Source organism: Phodopus roborovskii, unplaced genomic scaffold (genome assembly GCF_943737965.1).
Source record: "Phodopus roborovskii unplaced genomic scaffold, PHOROB, whole genome shotgun sequence".
Classification (NCBI taxonomy): domain Eukaryota; kingdom Metazoa; phylum Chordata; class Mammalia; order Rodentia; family Cricetidae; genus Phodopus; species Phodopus roborovskii.
In genome coordinates this window covers 2,145,977-2,167,770 of record NW_026125562.1, presented here as the reverse complement: position 1 = coordinate 2,167,770, position 21,794 = coordinate 2,145,977, and the positions used below count along the sequence as shown (strand labels likewise).

The 21,794-nt window shown below is 34.3% G+C and overlaps 1 protein-coding gene across 3 annotated transcripts in view; it reads left to right on the top strand.

Moving 5' to 3' along the window:
- Positions 1-21,794, top strand: part of Vav3 (vav guanine nucleotide exchange factor 3) — a 328,799-nt gene that overhangs the window by 280,922 nt on the left and 26,083 nt on the right. For all 3 annotated transcript variants that reach the window (XM_051177693.1, XM_051177692.1, XM_051177691.1), the window contains exons 21-24: positions 6,113-6,178; positions 11,224-11,258; positions 16,741-16,857; positions 17,401-17,488. In XM_051177693.1, coding sequence (XP_051033650.1) covers positions 6,113-6,178; positions 11,224-11,258; positions 16,741-16,857; positions 17,401-17,488 — 306 coding nt within the window. The remainder of the gene's footprint in view (positions 1-6,112; positions 6,179-11,223; positions 11,259-16,740; positions 16,858-17,400; positions 17,489-21,794) is intronic.

The following is a 21,794-nucleotide window of genomic DNA, read 5'->3' as shown; positions in this document are numbered from 1 at the left end:
CAAATGAAACTTCTTATTTATTTCATCAGAAGAACAAAAATACTGCTGAGAATATGGGTCAGGATTACATCATGTACATCTTACCAGTAAGAGTTGGGAGGAATAACCTCAAGATACAAGAAACTGTAACCAGATCTCCCTTTTTTTGTTGGAGAAATACGGAGACCTAGGTATAGACATCTCTCAAATATGTTAGGGAGAATATTCCACTGTTACATTACATCACATATAACAAGTCTAGAAATATAGCTTCTGGCTTTTTAGTAGTTTTTTTTTAAGTGCTTCCTTCCTCCCCCCCCCCACTTCCATCAGTCAAAATTCTAGAAAGCTATTTCATATGAATTAGAAAAATCTATCAAACATAATTGTGGATTTTGTCACATATTTTGATGACTTGACCTAATGATCAGCCCATGTAAATTGAAAACAAGTATGATTTCAAAGATAAGGCTCAGGGATGAAGTTTGACAAACCTATACAGAACTGTAAGTCAGAATTGCTCCTTAGTAGAACTGAACATATCAGAAATAGGAACCTCAAGTCTTTATTTTACTTCATGGGCTTTTGAAATTTATACAGTAGCCAAATTTAAATATCCTGTCCTTTTTCAACATGAAATTACAAAGTAAGCAGCTTTCATTTCATTCTTTTGTGCATGACACTTTGGGGTTCTTCATGCTTAACTATACACAATGCTATTTGACAACTGTCAGTGTTCATTGGCAGAAAAATAGCTACCATCCTCCATGTTTAGGAGACAGTGAGTGATAAAAGAATATGTTTGCTCACAAGAAAACCTTTGAATAAAGCAATGAGTTCTTCAGAATATAGATTGCCCATTGACATGAAAGTGATAATGAAAGTCCACCTTATTTGTGACTTTGTGCATTTGCCTGGATATAAGGGGCTACATGTAGATTTAGGCAGTTATATTTCATAACATGTGAATGGTCATTTTCCAGCAAAATTTTAAAAGAACAATTTGAGAATAGTTGACAAACAGTATTATGACTGAAAGAGAAAATAACTAGTCAGCGTCTTCAAAAGGCTTCTATGCATATTAATTCCTCCATCCTTAAAACAACCTGATGAAGCAATTATTGGAGATCTTGTCATTATTATTGCTTACCTCTGCGACTTGCCTATGTTGCAAGGCTTTTTATAGCATACTAGGGAACAGAACAAGCTATTCTGATTCCCCCTCCTGTAACACTACCTCTATATGCATTTTAAAAACTGGCTGGGTCATTAGTCTCACAGAATATGACAGCTACAATATGGTCACAGCTGTAAACAGGAATCACTCTGTAGTGAATGCCAGTTTCAGACGTGATCTTTACTCATTACCTCCATGTTGTTGGATCATTTGTTCATTACTTGTCTTTACAAAGCTCATCAGAATGATTTAAAAAAAAAAAAGTGCTCACATCTATTCTATTTACCTAGCTCACCTACTTAATAGCATCTTCCTCTCCAGCCAATAAACTAATTCCTATGTTTATTCATCTATATTCCAATAATTCATGGGTTTGCTATATGTTCTCCCCTCTCAGTGGCCAAGGCATTTATTTCTGATAGTGGAGACATAACTGGGCAGGGTGGAAGTTGCTCTGGCAACTAGCCATGAGAAATAAACTGCTCAGTAACTGCCCAGCACTGTCATGCATATGTTCTGAGTGTTTAGGGCACTGTGATGGGGGAGAATTTTCCACCTTTCATGAATAACCATGACTATAGCCCTTTTTACATTTGGCTCTCCAGATATGTTTCAAATCATCCTGAGCTCTTCCAGGAGTACATTAAAGCTCCAATCCAGCTAGTATTAGGGGGATAAATGAGCCACGAGGAAAAGATGTCATATTTTTCTTAAAGCAATTTGTTCTTTTTTTTTTTTTTTCATAAAGTTAGAAGCTAAGCAATTTATGATTAAGATTTTTGGAGGACATCCTCCGTCATGTTAAGCCTTTCTTGTCTGGTTTTAAAAATTCAGTCTTTGCTATGCATCCTGGCATGTATTAAATGGGTTTCTCTCTATAGGTAGATTACAGGTTTATTTCTACTGGCAAATGTAAAGTAGTATAAATTCATTATGATCCACTGTGAAGTCTTTTGAAGAAAAGTTAGGAATTGTTAAAACCTAAGGTCAGTTAGGAGTAAGTAAGTGCCTGACTATGCATTTGTATTTGTGATATTTGGGAATAACAGAGAAAGTTATCAATAATTTTAGTTTAATACATTTTCTACAGAAAGCAACCTGCTTTTCAGAAAAAGGGCATTATTATTGTATGAATTATAATTTAATATTTTCTGTGTCTGCTTTAATTTATTTAATAAGTCATAAAGGTGCCTCTACTTTCACCATATGCCAATTCATGACTTGTTTTCTCAGATCCTTTCCAAAGAAAGTATTTCATAAAAAAGACTCAGACCTATAATGTTAAATTTACAAAATTCCCATCACATGACAAAAGAGTCCCTGCAGAATAAATGCATACAAAGATTGCATATGGCATATGTTTTCAAGTTGACCTTGAACATATTAAGGAACTCAGAACAAATATCAGACAGGAAAATAACTAAAATATTATTCACTATGTCTACATTTGTAATAGACATAAAATAGATGATGAGCTGATTATTTGACACAGAATAAAATGCTCATATTAGAATAAAAGAAGATTCAGGTATTTGTCTTTCATCATAGATAGATGATCACATTAAGTACACTGAATCATTGCCTTGGAAGATGGTTTATTTCATAGTTACAGTCTGCAGTTCCATCCATGTGTAGGGGATTGACAGCTGGCCCTCCCATTAGTATTAATGAATTACCAATGTGCATCCCACACATATCCACCAAGGAGCTGAATACATCTCGCCTACATACTGCTTTGTTTTGAATCCTCCAAATGTTGTAGGGTAGCTATTTCCTTAATAAATGGAAATCATTGAACATAGCATGCATTATCTCCCAGAACTAAGATGAATGTCTTACAGGATTAGATAGGAGCTCTAACTTTATTCATCTGTTAAGATAGGTCAGAGTACCTCTCATATCTCTGCCTTAAGATACATGTGGGACCCTTATATAAATGTAACTGCACTGCTAGGGGATTTCTTTAGGGGAAATTTTGTGAAACAAATCAAAACACAGTTGACAGTGACCACTGGCAATCTGTTCAGTGAAATTTACTAGGGTGCTATCCTTGAGGTAAAGTAAGAAAAAATAAACAATACAGTTCTTTTACCTTTAAACAAAATACCCAGAATTTATTTAACTTAGCAGGTTCTCTGAAAGAAAACCTAGGACATAGGCACATTTAACCTCTACCCCCTGCAAAGAAAGCACAGGTAACAGATAACCCAAGATTTAAAAAAAAAAAAAAAAAAAAAAAAAAAAAAAGACAAAGTTCTCTTCATGAAGAAAAAAATACCTTCACTCTGGATGATGTTTCCATGCTCCATGCCCACATCCTCTTCATTAGCCAGATTCTGAGCCTTGCTTTTTCTTTGTCATGTTGTTTAACATGGGCACATTTTTCAGGATGTCAGTCAAAATCAGAAGTTGGATATTGCTATCATGTGTGTCTACCTGCTACGGCCATCTCTGTTCATAAGTGATGCTGAAATGAACATCTGGCAGTTCTTGTCCTGTGATTCCATGAGCTCTGAATATATCTTACCAGTGTTGGTCTTGCACGTTATTATGTGGGCCAAAGCCTCCGGCAAGTCTTTAATCAGCACCCCAATAGACATCCTGACAGGAAGAGAGTTCAACTGAAGATTCCTTTCTGTTTCCGGTACATTAGAAGGCCAAGGACTGTGGGCTGACAATATGGTTCTTGAAGTGATCATTACATGCACTTGCTATCACTGAGATCCTTAATAATCACAACTTAAACATTTTATCCTCATATAATTTTAATTGTTGCTATATACCCTAAAGACATTCTAGTTTGTGTGGAAAATTGAAAGTTCGCCCCCCTGTAGGATGTTTCGTACGAAGCTATAATCTCTTTAATCATCAGGATGACTTGTTCCCACTCATACATTTCTTGCAGCCCACTTAGTTCTAAGGTGGAGAAACTATAAAATGCAGTTGTTAGTACATCTTCATAAGTTATCTTATTCATTGGACTTACATCTACTTTTTCTGTTTTGTGACATTATACCTCCCTAGCCACACACACCATCTATGCATACATTGTTACACACACTCATTACACAAAATGCTATAGAAAGTCAGAGAAACAGCATGATGCCTTTTTAATAGTTGCATGTAAAAATGAAGTGTGGTGTATTTTACTATCTGAGACATAATTTGATTTCATAGTAGTCATTGGCATGGGACTATCATATTGAGAGAAAGATACTTTAATTAACACTCATTTATGAAATGCCTGTTATCCATCCAACATCAGATTACACAAAAAAGACTTGAGACCTTATAGTGAACCTTAAAGAACCCATGGCCTAGTCATGGAGATGACCACGCAGAATAAGTATTGTCTTTTCTGCTAAGTTTGGATTACTATTTTGTATGCTACTAAAAGAATGTGAAAGGGCCATGGGTGAGCTATTTTGGGGCCTAATGTGGGTATGCAGCTTAAGGAATTCTTTACATAAGAGATGAGAGAGTGGATCATATGAGTTTTGGAAGAGGAGCAGACTGTAAAGATGATGAAACCCTGTTTCAGTTCTGTGCTAAGGAAGTGGATGGTATGATATTTGCCATCATTTACTCTTAACAAAAACATCACTGTTTCTCCTTTGTTCTGAATTCTGTAGATTGAGACCTTTTGTGTTGATCTATTGAAGAATGGGAGTTGACTACTATACTTTCTCCTGCAATATATATCTTTTAGTGTAATTTCAAACACATTATTTTTTATTTCTCTAAGAAACATTACCCTCTTTGTTTTTCTTCTGAGTTCTTTAAGGGTATGGTTGCCTTCAGCATTGTGGTATAAAGGTCTAGGTGATGATATGTACCAAATAACCTTCTTATTATTTGTTCTTTCATGTCAGGCTTCCATGAAAGTAACATTAAATATTCCATATGAAGAAGTACTTCATTCTAGTCTTAATTACTGTGCTGCCATCCCTTCCTAGTTTCTGAATCACCACCCTTTCTAAAGATTTCTTCCTGCATGTTGATTGCATTAGTGCCTAATTCTGTCCTCTTTCTATATTTTCTCTCATCACAATTTTGTTCTTGCAATACCTAGGTCTTCCTCTGTATGAGTCATGATATCTATTTGAATAGGTTATCAGATTAATTCCTGCAGTGATAATTGATCTATCTCCTAGTATTTAATTATCCTAGTATTCTCTGCTCATATCTAGTTCATAGGTAAGTTCCACAGGTGGCAGAGTCTTTAATGTCTATGCTTACTCCTCCTGTTTCTTTTCTCATACTATGGTACAAATTTCCTAATGTTGTTCTCTTCAAATTCATGATCAATTTTTCATGCTGATGGAGTTTACCTTTGGCATAACAGCATTATCAGTGGTAAAAGTTAGATGTCACATAAGGGCTCCAGCTGCCTTTGTGTTCTGTTTTTCAGCATCCTCTTTGGTGAGCCTTATTGCATAGAGAGGTTGCATAGAACTGTAGTCAGAACACCTGAGTTTAGGTTCTGGATCTGGTATCTGCCAGCACTATGACCAGAGAAAAATCCTCTACTTTCTCCATGCCTCATTTCTCTTTTCTAAAAAACCAAGGGTAGTAATTGACTGTACTATAAGCAATTATTTCAAGACTTAATGAAAATTCAGAACACTATGTAAAATACAACAATAACCTTATAAATATCAAACATTATTAGACTTCATCTCCCCATAGAATTGAGAGATATAAAGGTCTCAAAGTCAAATAGCATGTTGACAAGTGAATGGATTGTTTTGTAACCATAACCTGAAACCACATGGAAAGTTCAACAGTGAAGAAAAGTGCCTCTGCTTTTGCTTCCTCTTCTGTGCCCATGAGTTAATATTGAGTACTAAATGTAATATGTAAATAACCCCAAGGATCCCAATTTGAATAACACTGTAGAAATGATAGCATGGCATTATCATTTTGTTCTCAATGGCATTTCTTTTTCTAATTTAGGGACGAAATTTAACTTCAGGAGAGGTTGGATTTTTCCCAAGTGATGCTGTCAAACCATCTCCATGTGTAAGTTTTTATATTTCACTTTCTTATCATTTTATTTTGCTTTTGATGCTATGATTGACTGTGCAAGAAGATGCAAATGATAGTGACCACTTAGATTCTCATCAATTTTATTAATATTTTAATATGACATCAGATATTATACATGAGTATAATCCCATCCCACATATTATACTTTACTCTGCCAAAAATAGTTCAACTGTTAAGAAAAGATAGGCAGGATGAAAATATAACTCAGAATTTATAAAAAAATGTTTTAAGGTGCCCAGGAGAAGTAACCCAAAGCCATAGAGTGGGTGTACTAGGCTAAGTTCTCTTTTCTCTTTGAATAAATGGTATGGACTAAATTATTCTGTTCATTAGAGTTGTAGGAAATCATTACACTTCAGCTGGTATCTTTGAAAAGATGGTAGAGAGTAAAAAGTTCACAAATTCTTCAACCTGGGCTCTGAACACATTTTCTATGCTTTATAATGTCCTTTCCTGTTTATTTAATATCATAATGAAATTTTCTGAAAACATATAAAAGGGGAATGAGAGACTATTAATCAAATAATACAGGTGAATAGCATGTAAATGTATTTTCTTATGCTTTGTGGTGTTATTTCATTTCTATGTGGGGTGACATTATTTTAACATCATAATTTTCCCCAAAATTTTCAAGTTAGTGAATGCAGAGTAATGAAATGTCTTTACTAATATAATACATATGAGGGGAAATTGCCCTCAAAATTCTCAAATAATCTTTCTTGTTATATTCCCATGGCATCTGTATTTCTCAACTACGCATTCTTTTTGATATTACAAGTGTAAAATCTGTCACCTTTAATTTGAAAATGTAATCTTACACCATTTATCCAAGCTTAATTATTTTTAAAAATTAAAAATTAAAAAAATGATTTGCTTTTCTATTTTTTATGATAGGTTGAGTCTTACAGGTACAAACATAAGCAACAATGTTTGTATAATAGTAAATGGCAAGAGATTTTAACATTCAGACATTTGAGAACCTGAATAATCATTTAATATACAAAGAACTATTTTTTGTTTACATCTTGCATGAGTTTTAGAAATTTTGTTTTAAAGATAGTCTGGCATAAAAACATACTTAAATTTGTTGAATAGATGTACAAAGGATGAAAAAGCAAATGTGGCTTCCTCCATGCACATAGGTAATTAATAAATCAGCTTGTAGAATCTTACTGTAACTGCCTAGAAGGAAAACTATACTCAGATATTTTAAGATACAATAATACATACCCAGGAGAAAACAAAACAAAAAATCCAGATAAATATGAATGTTCCTATAGCTTAAAGGTAATAGATAGCAACTAAAGTAAATTATATGTAATGAAGATATATATATGCTATAGAACAAGCTTTCTGGAAGTAGACAGATTAAAGAGGGCAAAACATTGCATGATCTTGAAAACTGTATCCCTTTGTACATGTTGTTTATCAGGGGACCCTGAGTAATGCCGTGAATTCTATTCTGAGCTTAAAATTAATTTTTTATAAATGTATGATTCCTGCATTTTTAAAAAAGACATTCTAGTGGGTTCCTCCAGGGTTTGGGACATATTCTGTACATAGATGAGGTGGTTAACTTATGATAGCACATTGATCAGAGACAAAGGTACGACACAGTGCAAAGTTAGAGAAGTGTGAATCTGACAGTTGTCAGGGCATGTTCCAGTAAAATTCCACCCAATGAAGAGAAACTTCTGTTGGTCTTGGTTCTGGGACAGATAAAGGAAAAGAAAGGCAGGGTCATGGATAGCAAGCATGAGAGAGTGCTCTTTTAAAAACTTCTGAACTTGAATGTAAAATTCATCCATATGTATAGCTGAAATTCATACCAGCCCTGTGACCTAAATCATCCTTAGCAAGAAATATGACTTAAAATGGCCCAACATCAGTTGTTCCTGAAGTAAAAATACATATTCTGTCTGGTTTTAGCCTCTTCACAGACAGCCCTCAATGAGTTGTTACGGATAAAGTTCCAGGGGATAAAAATTCACCAGTTGGAATCATCCAATCGACAAACAAGGAAACAGACTATCGTAGGCTAAAGTTAGCAGACACAGAATATAGAGTTAGATTCATGAAGCAGATACAGGAGAAGATATTTAAATATCAAATTCTATATTTAATATAACTAAAACAAAAAAGGAGAGGAAAGGAGATGACAATAGTTTATGATTGAGCTTGTCTGTAAAAGATTCCCATCTAATGAGTGAAGGGAAGACCTTAATAGGTACATTAGATGCCCTATCAGACATGGTTGAGTAGAAAATTGGAAGAGAAATATGAAGTTTCTAAAATGAGTTCAGAGAGATTAGGCAATGGAAACTGTACAAGAGAATGAAATAAGATTCAAATGTATCAGATAGAAGAGATTAAAGATAATTGTAGAAAAGCAATATTCAAATGAGTCATGGCCAAGATCCCAGAGTTAATGATAAAACTAATTTTAAAAATAAAGATGAATAATTTAAATTAATAAACAGCTAGATATACTTTATATACTTTAATGAAACTTTAGGATATTAAAGATGACATTAAGACCAGCCTGAGAGAAAGGACAAATGCCTGCAGAAAATATAGACAATTGGGTTTTACACTAACAGCAACAGTAATGGAAACTCAAGCATTTACTGATAGTCGTGGACTAGCTTCCATTTTGCTAGTTCCCAAGTAAGCAAATTAATGAAAAAAATTAATAATAAACAGTAATGAAAACCTGTTTGAAGCTACTAGTTAACAAAAAGATTGACATGTGGGAATGGGAATGCTCTTGACTTTTCCAAGTTTGAATACAGGCATGGGGTTATAGCATTCTGCATGGCTAAATTTTAGATAGGAACTGTAAAATTGGAATATGGAGTTTGAAGTAGTACTTGTGGGAGAAAACATTAGAAATGATAGCGTTATGGAAGGGAGAAACCTCAGAAATCTCTGATTGGGTAGTGAAGCCATTAAATTTCTCAGCTTGAGCTAAAAGAAGTTATATGAGAAATCATCAGCTGCTTATCACTGGAGACGATCTAAAATTACAGTTTAACTAGGTTAACTTCCTGTTTCATGACAGACATGGCAGACATGTTATGTGGGACTATAAGAATACACAACTACAGCTTGAATGATAGCACATCATTTACAACATCAATGTGTAAAGAAACAGAGGAACATAAACCAAACTCGGAAATCGGCTGTCATAACCATGTTCAGAACACAAAGGGAAATATGTCCACAATTAGTGAATAGATTGAAACATCAGCATAGAACTTGAAACTGTTACAAAAGAACTGGGTTCAGATTCTAGAATACCCGAAACAATAAAAAATAGTATGTTCAATTTTTTGCAAGAAAATCATTGTTAATTTAGAAATTTAACCTACTTCATATTTCTACATTAACAAAGAGAAAGTTCATTTCTAAGTTTACAAAACACATTTCTGGTTAGGAAGCATGTATCATATATGCACATATTTCCCATAGGTTACTTTAAATCCATACTTGTCCATAACATAAATTTAACAATGTAAGACATTTATGATGAAGGCTGGAGATGGTATTAGAGGACTATAAGAAAGGTATCTGGGAGTAATCTGTAGCCTTAAGTGTGACACAATGAACTGTTTAAAAAAAGCCTCAGAGAAATTAGGAGGAGCCCAAGAATGGGAAATACAGTATCCCATCCAAGTTCCTTGTAGTGCTCTGAGTTGAGAAGATGTTTATATCATTGGTTATATTTAATAGTACATATAGTGATCTGGGGAGAGAGAACTTTAATTTGAAATTGCTCATATAAGATTGGACTGTGGTCATGTGTGTGAGATTGTCTTGATTGTGTATGCAAGAGGGCCCAGCCCTCTTTGGGGGCAGCAGGTGTGTCTGGGTTGTATAAAAGAGCTCTCTGTATAAACCAGAGAGCAGGATAGCAAGCAGCATTACTCCATAGCTTTTTGCCTGAGCTTCTACTTTGACTTTCCAAAATGATGGATTATGATGTGGACATACAAGTTAAACATGCATTCCTCCCCTCAATTGCTTTTGGTTTATTTATTACAGCAATAGAAAGCAAAATGGAACAGTAGTCAAGATCCACATAACAGAAAATGCCCATGGAAGAAGCAAGGGTTCCTCTAGGACATTTGGGGATGGACTAGCATCAGTTATTTGTCTGTTGTAAAATTATGTATCGATTTTTACATCTTAGTTATCCATCCTTTTCCAGCCAAAGGAGAGAACACGGGTAGAATGTGTGAGAATTCTTATCCACTCCTCCCTTCCTTCTCTCCAGTACCTGTAATATAAAAGACACAAGGATATCATGAATTGTGTCTGTCAAAGACTTGGTTGATTCATGAGGGTTTTTAAAACTCAAAATGGACTATCTATATTCCACTTTTTCCTCAATAGCTTGTAAATACTCACCTCTGTGGTATGTGATTTATTGGGTATTTTTTGACTACTGGAATACATCCTTTGGCTTCCTTCATTTTCTAGTGGCCATCATCAGCCATGAGATGCTTTCTTTATTTGTGCATAAAATGTAATATTTGCTCTTGTGCAAGTCTCTATATGAAAAAAAAGGAAAGTGGATATTTTTCATGATGTTTCAGTGAATAAAATGTTTCCTTATTGGAAGACTTTAAAAGTAGAGTGTAGAATTTGTTTGACAAAATTACATCTATATCCAGAGTGTACTGTTTATTTCACACGACTTTTTTTTTTAAATAATATTTTCATTTTAGTTTTCTCTGTTGGATTAAATTGTCTTGTCGTAAACATTAAAAGTCTCTAGTTCCTATTTTTCTGCTATCTCTTTCCTTGAAGGAATGGTAGAAACATTCGTGAATGAATGAAATAAAGTAAAATGGCATCTGCTATGATTCATTCTGTGTAAACTTGCTAGCAAATAGTTCTAGGACTGTGTTACTTAAGGGTTTTATAGAGCTGAGTCAGCTGAACTGAATTAATGATTGATTTCTGAAAGCCACGATTAAGTAAACTTAATCTATTTTTGCCTTTTTATATCCTAGGTACCTAAGCCAGTAGATTATTCTAGCCAACCCTGGTAAGTATTAAAGATATTTTGTTGCTAAGTTGAAACACCATACTCCTAGCTTTAGGATACCTTAAATGTGTGGTTGTAAACCATGTTCCATTTCCATTTGTCAATGCTAAAGTTGTTTTCACATGCAATAAAACACATAATTTGCATATTGCTGGCCATTCTGTATCATTATTGGATAGGGTTCTGTATGTGTGTACATATGAGTACAGTTGACCATAAATGTCTGTAATAGTCACAGAAAGAAAAGGGATCTATCATGATGTATCTCATAGTTTGTAAAGAAATCTCATGAAGGAGAGAAGAAAAAATGATTATAACACACACACACACACACACACACACACACACACACACACATACATATATATCTCCAAGGGATAGTATCTAAACTTGTAGTTTCTAGCATATACCAGAGAAATAGGATATACCCTTGTCTGATTTGGGTCTTGAGTGACAGTCTTTACTTGGGAAGGTGCACACACACTTTTCTAGTCATCACAGAAAAGGAGGTCATAGCAGGCCATAGTAATGATTGCACCAGTGTCCATCTCAGTGACCTGTTGAGTTTTCAATGGCATTTCATACAGGGTTCACAAGGAACAGGGATGTCTCAGAGCAGCCATATCAATGAAAACCCCACCTTAACCCAGGTGACCACTTTCAACAAGGTGACCAGTTTAACAGTCTACTAATTTCTTCTTTGCAGTTCAGCTATCCAGTCTTCCTTCCCAAGCAGCTCTTTACTCCTTCTTAGACTGGCAGAAAGGTGCTTTTGAGAAAATTCCAAGATTCTGCTCTCCTGGAAGTGTGTCCTTTAGTTTACCTCATGAGCCCCTTCTCTCCCCCCTGGAGGGAATGTTTCAACTAGAAGAAACCAGCCAAATAACAGGGCTACATAGAGTATATTGACAACTGAGATGCTTGCTGGAAGTATAGGTAGCAGAATCAAAGAGGGCAATGGACAGTGGTTGTTATTAAAAACTACACATATGTCACAATAAGTAATACATGCTGAATGTTTTATAGGCACTTACCACTTTAAGTATTGTTTTTTCCACATTAAATGTGAGGTTGTAATCCATTTCCCATTTCCATTTGTCCCACAACAAAAATTTCCCCAAAATTTCTATATGGGAGATAATACTGTCATTATTACTATTCAGGGAGAAAAAAAGAGAAGGCTACCAGTTTGCTAGGTAGTAGCTTTTGTACATTGATATCTTGCCCCTCAGAATACAAAACTTGAGCATTTTACTGGGTTGTGTTTGTTTCCTTGGATTTGTGTTTGACTTTTCTGAAGATGAATGAGTCTCTTTTCTTTTCCCTGATATTTGTTTATGCTCACAGATATGATATAATTTCAATGTATATGTGAATGTGATATCTTGAGGCTAAATAGCCCTAGTTCAGTTTTCAAATGTGAGTAGCACCTAAATATTTAATATATATGATGTATATCTATGTCTGATTACTTCATCGTATTGAGTTTTTAATGGCATTTCATACAGAAATGCCATTGGTAGAAAGAGCCAGGATGCTTTTAAGTGTATGGAATTATCCTCAAACCTCTAGCTGAATCTTAACACTCACATCTTGCCTTCCCAGTCATTATTTACTGTCTCTTCTTGGCTTCAGCACTGACCTTGCCAAAGAAATTTGATTAAATTGGGAATCTTTGATAGATTTTAACATCTCTGAGGACAATTTCCAAATTTTTGTTTCTGTGGTATGTAAAACTATTATACAACTAGGTCTTATAGTAAAAGGTTAATAATTTTAGAGATAAATACTAATGTCTCCAACTACGTGGATTTTATTAAATAACTTGGGTAGGTACCTGAGAACTATGCAGACACAAAAGGGTGGGCAGGTTTGTACATATTTTTTAAATCTACCCTTGCCAGTCGATCTACTCTTGAAAATAAAAATTTCAAGGAATAACATTACTCCTAATGATTAAAAAATATCAAGGTGTCAAGACAAAGGAAACACCTCAAATATAGGAATTAACAAAGACACTCTAGAATAAAATCTTTAAATTATGTTTTCTTCCCTTGAACAACCTAGACAGTACATTCAAATTAAGTAGATGGCTTCATGTGAAGTGTCTTCAACTTGAGAACAATCATCAACTACTCATGAAAAATTTGAATTTAAGAAACACGAGTCTCAACAGCATCCATTTATATTATCTGCTAATTATTTTCATCTTTAAAGTTGGTTGATCTTATCAAGTAAATATTGCTTCTATAAACCATGGAATAAAATAGAAAATCAACAAGAATTCTTCAGTAGTCCATGTTTTATGCATGAAATGAATGAATACTGGGGTGAGGTCAGACACTAAGATGGAGGAGCTCTTGAAAGTCTGAATGTGGTAGGTGCCAAGTGCCCTATTGCTTTTTCCCAGTGTTAAATAATCTGAAGTTTTACACTGCCAAGAGACAGTGTTGTTAGATGTATTACATGGGAAAACAGAACCACACAGGGCTTTGACTTGGAAAGGCTAGGCCTAACCAAGCCTGGGGAAATGCCATTCTGGAAATCACTTGTATAAAGGAAAGTCTTTATATCAAAGGGAGAAACCTTATTTCCTTCATATAGATTAGATTTGGCATGGGAGCAGTTTCTCTTGCACTGTACCCTTTTCTTGAATGCAGAAATGAGTGTAGAGAACTCTAAAGAAACTGAATAAACTCAGTTAAAAAAAGATCCAAACCCATAACATTTGGATATTTCCCAACCCAATTATCAGAATTTTGCCAAATTAGCAGACTTCTGCACAGTGGTTTACTTTTGGACCCGCACATATGGGACCCTCAATGGTTCCTAAATTCAGCTTCCTTATATAGGAACAAATAAAGAGAAACCAGACATTTGAAGGAAATATATAACAAGCATTTTGTAAGAGGAATTATTTGAAAATGGGAAAGTGTTTATAAATTAAGTAGTATAGGATCTTGGGAAAATGTTGAAAAAAAGAGATAAGATGGGAGAAATGTTTTAAACATTAGATAATTGATGTGAATTCTTTCTAGTATTCTACTTATAAGAACTCTAGAAAGAAAAAAAATATAATATGTCTACAGGCATCAGTTACTAAAAAAGAATCCAAAAATTTTCCAGAGTTGAATGCCATGCCTACAATTTGGAGATGTCACTGAACGCATAAGAGAGCACATTATCATTAAAATTTTCTAATATAGAAAATGCAGAATCTGAAAGTTTCCAGGGGAAAAAATATAAGGTCACATCCAATGAGTCAAAACTTAGAGTGAAATCAATTGGAAGTTAAAAGATAAAAATGTATTGCCATTTACCATTTAAGAGGTAAAATCATTTCTCATTTAGAACTCTCTCCCAACCAAACTACAAGAAGTGTTGGGTAACATAAAGTAGTTCTATAAGTGTTGGGCTTCAATGTATTGCATCCCATACTGTATTTGTAGAAAACCTAAGAATGAATTTTTAATCCAAGTTAAAGAAAAATGCAGAATCCAGGAATGGGGCAGTAGGCTTAGAGGGCAGGAGGAAACAGTTAGTGTGAGACATTATGGACACAGAACTTGGCAAGTAGAATACATAACATTGAAAATGTATTGTTAGTGAGTTTATGTAGAGAACTTGGGAAGGTCTGTGATTGACAGAAAATAGCCTAAAACAAATAAACTATTGTACTTACCTTTTAACAAATCAAATATTTTTTAACTACTACCCTGGGCCTGAGGATGGCTTGGGTTTGCAGAAGTTATAGAAAGAAAATATTCTGTCACAGAGTAGGTATATGTCAGGAGAAATGTAGCTTCCTTATACTCAGTTATAAGTTAATGAATTGTAGTGTACACAATTATTTAAGATATCAATATAGAAATAAGGAAAAGCCAAGTTAAATATTTGACCCAGGAATTGAAATAGAATACTCATATGATGGGCTACTGCTTTTCATTATAGTGGGAATTACATTTTTGGACTATATTTTAATTGTCTGTATGTGTGTATGTGTGTATATATGTATGTATGTATGTTTGTTTGTATTTGTGGTGATGGCCAGGACAATAGGGATACGGTAATCAGGATGATGGAGCGAGGGTTGCATATGCAGGGCATCTCCTTAGATGGACAGACAGGGTGACTGTCTAAACCTAAATGACAAGATCAATTGAGCAGATAGGAGTTTGTGTCCATACAAGAGCATGGTCTATGTGGGACCTTACAGTCAGAAGGAGGCTAACAATCCCTAGATGCATAAGGCTTGGGAGTAGAGATGCAAGGCTGGAAGGGGTAAGGTTGATGAAGTGAGCATGAAACAGACTGTATTAGATCCTAATAGGCCATAGGTTATCATAACTGCCTCCCTCCTCCCCCCTTTTGTTTTGTTTTATGAGACAGGGTTTCTCTGTGTCCTAGAACTCACTTTGTAGACCAGACTGGTCTTGAACTCACAGAGATCTGCCTGCCTCTGCCTCCCAAATGCTGGGATTAAAGGTGTGTGCCTCCACTCCCTGGCTCATAATTGCTTTTAAAATAAATGAAAAACAGGTGCCATTCATACAAAATGCCATTGATTACCCTTTACAGTTGGTGCAAGATTGACTGCACCAGATTCCACAAACTCCTTAAATGTATGCAGTGTCCATTTTAAATAAATGGTATAGAATAAAGGCAGAAGAGTATAATGAGTTTATGATTTGATATGTGAGTCAGATAAGTTTCTGGAATGTTAATTCATGAATGGCTTGAAAAGAGTAAATCCAAATGTAGTTCCCTTTTAATTTCTTTAGCTATGGGTCTTTGATACTCCTTACTACTATGTGGTTTGCTTACATTTGATACGAGGGGTCATTCAGAAATAATGTAGCCAGAGTTTGGGTATTTTGTTATGATGGTTATTGTATTGATGGAATTTACTTAAGACCCATATTGTCTAGGGAAACTTTAACTCTGGATTTGAAAAGTATCTGCTTTAGAAAATAATTCCTTCACTACTACTTGTTTCTTTAGAAATTTGTTTGTCAAAATTATGAACAAGATAACTAATCTCGTATCCAAATAGCAACAATTTTTAAAAATAGTTTAAATTATACCAGAATTTTTTTAGAAGCATCTTCAAAAGACTGTCTGTCTGTCTGTCTGTCCGTGTCTTTTGCAGGGTCATGCCTCCCATAGTCTTCTTCCCATTTGTTCCTAAACTTCCCACAACTATCCTAACCAGTCTTTCTGATCCAGTAACTTCTGATTCTCCTCTTTGTCTTTGACCCCTGTGTTCATTTGATATTTGCTGGTGCTCACTGGGTCTTTAGGCACTGTTCATTTCCTGATGTTAATATATCATATTTGTGTTTGGACTTATTAAAGAGATTTTTAGAATTATTATTTAAAGCAATGCAATTTGCATACAAGTAAAGCAATGACTATTATGTATATTTAGCCTCTCATTATAGATACATTTGTCCAATTATTTTATCTTCCTGTATTTTTCCAGGTATGCTGGACCAATGGAAAGATTGCAGGCAGAAACTGAGCTCATTAACAGGGTGAATAGTACTTACCTCGTGAGGCACAGGACCAAGGAGTCTGGAGAATATGCAATTAGCATTAAGTAAGTGGGACAAGTGATTTTGTAGAAGTAGATTTTGTGTGTTCATAATCATATAGGTCATGTGACACATATAACACTGAAGTTGAAAACCAAGGTTGTAATTGCAGTGGAAATAATGCAATTATCCATTCAGTTCATTAATACTGGAAAAGATCTGTGAGGAAAGTGGTAATGAGTGTTATAGGCTGCTAATTGGCATAATAGATTTCTTTCATAACATTATATTTTGTTGACTTGATATGTGTGTATTTTTAGTAAATTCAGGAATACAAATTACTAGATTTTGTTATTTTTTTCCTCTGAAACTGACTTCCTAAATAAATTAAGCACAATTATTAGTCAAATCCAAATTTTCTCTCACTTCAAATATTGTATCTTCAACCCACCTAGTAAATATATTTTGTTAATTAGCTGTCACCATTGTATTGGCATAAGTATATATTTTGTCTTCAGAGTTATAAGGTTATTGGGCATGCCCTCTGGTAATTATTGATTTCAACTGATTAAAAACACATTTATATTCATGTTATTCATTGCCCACAGGTACAATAATGAAGCAAAACACATCAAGATTTTAACAAGAGATGGCTTTTTTCACATTGCAGAAAATAGAAAATTTAAAAGCTTAATGGTAAATATTGATTATTTCTTTTCAATCTATAATTCCCATTTTCTACTATTAACTTAGTTTAACTCCATGGTTTCTTAGCAATGTTACCCATTGAAAATTATTTAGAGAATAATAATATTGGCTTTAGTAAAATTCTAATTTTCTAGGTTGAAGATGTCAAATGAAATTTTATGTTTCTCAAGTGGTATTCCTCAGTGTTAATGAGGTTTGTAAGTTGTAGATAATATTTTAGAGTCTACACTATTCATGATTCTTAGAGCAATGGTCAACTCAAGTATAACTTTCAATTGTTTGTATAGGTGTTTGAGTTTGTTGTCTCAATGACAAATGACAAATAACAAATCTTTGCTATGTCATTTCTTATGTCCTCTGTCTCTTCATTCTGCTACTTTGTGTCTTCACAATTATGGGAGAAAATGTTTCCATTAAGAAGGTACCACTTTAGGTGTATTTCATACAAAATGTAATAATATAAATTCAATTTGAAATTTGATTATATTTTCTGCTATTACATATTATAATACTAGTTCTCATTTATTACTTTAGGCAAGCTTTAGGAAATTTATATTTCTGCCACATACAACAGCTGTGTTATATAGAAATTTTATTTTGAAATGGAAATCATTTGTTGTAGTTAGCATGCATTTATTAATTCTGACAATTTATAAAAATCTCAATAATTTTATTAGTAGGTGTGGTGTATGTATATGTCATACAGACTGTACATACTCATCATTATATACACACTGTTCACAGTAAAGAAATCTTATTTTCTTAGAAGTGGCTACAAATCTATTTGTTCCCACTTAAGGATTTTTTGAACTAATGAAGAATTTGGACCTATGATACAAGATACATTTGTAGCTCCTAAGAGCTTTGATTAGCTTTGAGAGGGAAGATACATTGAGGTGTGAAAAATAACAGAAATCACTTAGGAATACAAATGAGTTAAAATTGAGTATAAGAACGCTTACAAACTCAGCCAGCTTGAATGTCTTACCTAAAACCATTTCAAGATAGAGACCAGTTCTTTAAAGACATCAAAACATCTTGAGCTGAGAGAAAAGGAAATAGGAGGAAATCTATAGACAGAAATGGCACATTTGAAATTCAAAAGCAAAGGACAGGCAGTACGGCCACATCTTAAAAAATGGAAACTTTTGTCAAATCAGTAAAAAAGATCCACACATCCTCCCTGCCGGAAGTAACTTACATCTGTTGCACCCATCAGGCTGTGAGAGAAAGCAGAGAGTGAGCTTGACCAGAAGAGCTTCTTTATACAATAAAAACCTAGAAAGAATATGGCAAGTGGGTGCATAGATGATGAGTGACTGGCTCAGCCCCTGATACGATAAAAGCATGCAAGGCACTCCACATCTTGGCAAGACATGCCTGCAGAAGTTCTTTGGGTGATAATGAGGCCTCTTCACATGTTACAGTTTATATGACACTTTAAAAATGCTTCAGGTCCAATGATGATTGCTAGCCCTCCAGACATTGAAAGTAGCAAAGAAAACTCCCATTAGAGAAGACATACGAGAAAAATCAAAGGAATGGCCCTTGGAAAGGGTCAACCAGTCCAGCTTTGTGTCACCTTGGTTCAGCCCAAGGAAGTCCTTTAGCAAGAAAATGCTAGGGATGATAATAGTCAGTACCACTATCATGAGCTATTGATCTTATAAGGCCATGATTATACTAAAGCAAATAGACACTCCAATTTAAATAATTTGTAGTAGAAAACATTGAAGTTTATTCTTTGGTCTCCTGAAAAGGAAATTAAATGTACATGACCCAGAGTTCAAATAAGTGTCTCAAAATCTGTGTATCACTCACAAATGCCACTGTCAGGCACACATACACATACCTATGTTAGTTCCTTCCTTTCTTTTCTTCTCCCTTCCTCCTTCTGTCCCTCCCTTTCCCTTCCTTTCTTCCTTTCTTCCTTCCTCCCTTCCTTCCTTTCTTTTCTTCCATACCTCAAGAATTTTTTTATAGAGAAGCTGGGATTATAATGGTTCAAAAGAGGTGAATGAGAATTAACAGCAAAACTGCAGACACTAAAAAGAAAAAAAAAAGAAAACAAACAAAGAGATGAAGGATAGCTGGGTAAAGAAAGAGGAAGACAAGAAACAGAAAACATTCCATTAGAAGCAAAGGCCTGGTTTAGCAAATAACTACCGCTACTGAGCTAGTTGGAGTTAGCCCTGATTTTGTTCATGTGTTGAATAAATTTATTGTGAATATTTATTTTTAATTTTTGAGTTGTATATTCAATAAATTCAGTAATCAGATAAGCAGTGATATTTAGGCATAAATGTTTACTTAGAATAAAATGCTATTACTTTTCCAAAAGACTGACGTGGATTTCTAATAAAACAATTTATTAGAACAAGGCACAATGTTTAAGTGAACAGTCACAAAGAAGAGTATGTAACACTATTTTGAATCTTAAAAGACTCAGTCACTGTAGTTTTAAGACACTTCAAAATAAAATGACTTGATTGATCTAAAAAATCTTACAAGTTAAAAAAAAAAACACGTGTGCCAGAGAACTCAATATAATGGTGTCCTATAGATGTAAGCAGGGAGATTCTAAGAGAATACTTGCCAAGATGAAATGTTTCTTATGATGATAATAGATTCATTAAGAAGATGAGAGGAGGTTCCAAGACAAGTTGTTTTTTTTTTTTTTTAAATAAGGGTCATACAATCTGAAGCAGACACAGTTTATATTGTATTACATTGTGCAGTTCCCATTGCTGTAAATACGGGTGTGTGAATTAGATCCATTCTCCAGGAGTAGTTCAGTATCTTGCTGTCTGTATTATGTTCTGCATATGAATTACAGTGATTATGCAATAAAATATTTATCAGAACGGATACAAAACCCAAGCAGACTTGAAAGCTTGTTTTAAATTAGCTGGTATCTCACAGAGAAGGCTGTTTTGGTGATTGGGACCCGAACTTCTTCCCTTAGGCTTCAATAGCTTGGTCAATCAAACTCTTTGTTTTTCTTAGTCATTAAGTTCCAGTCCTAAGTGACTTTCTGATTCCAGATTACAAGGCATTAATTTTGTTCTGATTTTTCATGTATACCAGACAAGCCAAGTCCAAATGCTGTTTGTAAGCCATCTCCATTGCCTGTTTCCTTGGTAATTGGAATGACTGGCCCACACTCTGTTATTTCTGAGTTGGATTGTTGACACCACTGTGTTGGCTGAGATAAGGGAAGCTTAGAGATTTCTTTTGTTTAGAGTCATCTTATTTGCTTATTTTACCTGAAGGTCAATGACTGCTAAAGCAGGGGGTGGATTAATTTAAAATACAGAAAGCGTAAAACCATGAATTGGAAACAATACACAGTGGTGCTCCTTAATTCTACTCAGGGACGTTTTAGGAAGATTTACCTACCTAAGACTGTAAAAATGTAACTAAAATACCATCCACACTTAGCCAGGTATTAAAGACTGTCTGCAATTTACTAAACTGCCTGACTCTGGTTCTTAGACAAGTCTTTTTTTTTTTTTCTTTCCTTTTCCCTTCTGTAAAAACATTAAATGACTCCAAAAATCTTTTTTCAGTTCAATAATTCAATAGTTTATAACCAACTTCACATTAATCTTAATTAATAATGATTTATAACAAAATTTATATTCTCTCTCATAAAGTTAAATTGAAGTTCAAAGCTATTGAACTTTGTAATTAATTTCAGATTTGTATTTGTACTGTCAAACAAAACAGCACATCTTAATCGATATGTCAAGACTAAAGGAACATCTCCTTGATATCATTGTTATCCGTAATGCCATTTGCAAACACACGGATTTCCTTAAGGTTTCTATTTCATTATCTAAAAGAGACCAAATATAGTTTTCACTAAGCACAGTTTAATGTCTGAGCTACCTTTGCCAATCCATGTTAAAAATTGGTATAATACAAATGCCGTATTCTTATATTGGTAGCCATTCTATTTGGCGTTTTGTTTCTTTTGCCTTTTGTTTTTAAAGGTTAGTCAAATTCAACATCCATTTGTTTTATCAAACACTCCCATTCTCTGGGATCAAGGAAAAAATGCACATGCATACATACATACTCACATAGACACACTTTTAAGTTACAGAATTAATGTATGCAATGACCACAGCATCTTAAGTTTAAGAAAACAGAATTGCTGGTTTGTCATAGCAAAAATGACTTTCATATGCTTCCCTTTCCTGTACTTACATTTGCTATTTATTAATAACGATACAACTAAAGGGACTCACTCTGGACAGATATAGTGAATGAAAATAAGAAAAAAAGGACA